At 49.5% G+C, this 1,588-nt stretch overlaps 1 protein-coding gene across 1 annotated transcript; it reads right to left on the bottom strand.

The window, feature by feature from the left end:
• Positions 1-408: 408 nt before the first annotated feature.
• On the bottom strand, positions 409-1,254 carry LOC141631420 (uncharacterized). Its single transcript, XM_074444094.1, has 2 exons — positions 1,163-1,254; positions 409-994 (listed from the first exon to the last, which is right to left on the bottom strand). The coding sequence occupies exons 1-2, from the start codon at positions 1,252-1,254 to the stop codon at positions 409-411; spliced, it is 678 nt and encodes a 225-aa protein (XP_074300195.1).
• Between the last annotated feature and the right edge of the window lie 334 nt (positions 1,255-1,588).

Genomic DNA, 1,588 nt, shown 5'->3' with positions numbered 1-1,588 from the left:
TATATCTCCCACGGCCTGGCCCTCCTCACTCACGGCCTGGTCAGGGCCTGACCAGAAGATCTCAGCCCTCCCCCTGGCCAGCCCGACCCGTCCCGAAAACACCTCTAGTTTGGAGTAATAATGAGCAAAACTTTTCTAGTTTTTTTTTTTTTTTTTTTTTTTGAAATCAACAGCCCGAGGGCCTTACTCAATTAATAATTTGTCAAAACGAACAGCAGAGTTTGCAGACGATGGTAAACCATCATCCCATACAACTTTACCCATAACACGAGGGAAACAATGAGCTACACAATTATTAGTACGAGATACATGTAGCCAAATGACCGACTGAAACTTGGAACTACACTCGAGGATGTCTTCGATGATCAAAGCGAATCCACTCCGTCCCGTCTTTCGTTCATTAAGAGCTTAAATGACTTGCAAGCAATCACTCTTTACTTCAACGTGTTGTATCCCTCGCCTCACAACCTCCTCCATCCCATCCAACACGGCATACGCTTCCGCCATGGAAACCTCCCAATGTTGTTCTCTACCAACAGCCACGCCCCACATCACGTCCCCATTACAGTCCCGACACACCACTCCTGTATGCACCCCTTCGCCTTCCTTCACCCCAGCATCAACATTTATCTTGACAAAGCCGTGTCTTGGTACCTTCCACCCACCATTCTCCCTCTCCCTCTCTCTCGGCCTCTCTACTACATCCCTCACTCCCACTCCCTCGCTATCCCCCACGCCCTCCAAAATAACATCCCTAGCCCTCCTAATCACCAGCTTTGGTTCCACCTCAACATTGTCGAAGATGACTTTGTTTCGGTGTTCCCAAATAGCCCAACACCCAACCATTAGCTTAACACTCTCCATCACACACAACTCTTGCCAGCAAGCTTCCACCCACTCCTTGACATCGCCCCCTTGTTTCTCCGTGACCACCTCGATCCCCAACCCATCCCATACCCATCGAGCCACCCCACAATCCCGGAATAAATGTAGACTTCATTCAATAGAAAACTGACAAAAAGGACAGAAAGAAGACTCGCCTCCGATTCGCGCCACAATGTTTGCCCTCGTAGCTAATGCTTCGCTACACAGCTGCCAAAAGAAGAGCTTCACGCGAGGCCAAATCGAAAAACTCCAAAGTCGATTCCAGAGCCGCTTCAACCTATTCCCATCCGAACTATCCGTCAAGTCCCCTATTTCCCCAGCCAACATCTTATACGCACTCCGCACCGTATACAACCCGTCACGTTCCATCCCCCAATACCCGATATCTCGCGGTCTATTTGGGCTAATCCGGATATCTCATATACGTTCTCGCTCAAACTCCAAAAAGAAATGGGTCAACTTCCCCTCATCCCACTCGTACCCATTTGGCATCAATAAATCCGCGACCTTCATCACCTCATTCCCGGGACCACATGGCGAAATAACCCATCCCGTGTGTGAGCTTGGAATCCACGCGTGACCCCAAACATTCGTGTCCCTCCCATCCCCAACTCGCCGTCGAAGTCCCTTTTCCATAACTACTCATGACTCGAAAATACTCCGCCACGTATAGCTAGGATTGTGTCCAAGCTCAGCTGTCATA

The sequence above is a fragment of the Silene latifolia genome, chromosome Y, assembly GCF_048544455.1.
Source record: "Silene latifolia isolate original U9 population chromosome Y, ASM4854445v1, whole genome shotgun sequence".
Classification (NCBI taxonomy): domain Eukaryota; kingdom Viridiplantae; phylum Streptophyta; class Magnoliopsida; order Caryophyllales; family Caryophyllaceae; genus Silene; species Silene latifolia.
Note: the sequence above shows the minus strand (reverse complement) of the source record. Positions and strands in the feature narration are given on the sequence as shown.

Bases quoted from the DNA above. Each gene is read 5' to 3' on its own strand.
- LOC141631420 (XM_074444094.1), bottom strand. From the start codon at position 1,254: ATGGAACGTGACGGGTTGTATACGGTGCGGAGTGCGTATAAGATGTTG. The intron at 995-1,162 runs GTTGAAGCGGCT...TATTGAATGAAG, and splicing joins GATAGTTCGGATGGGAATAG to TCTACATTTATTCCGGGATT.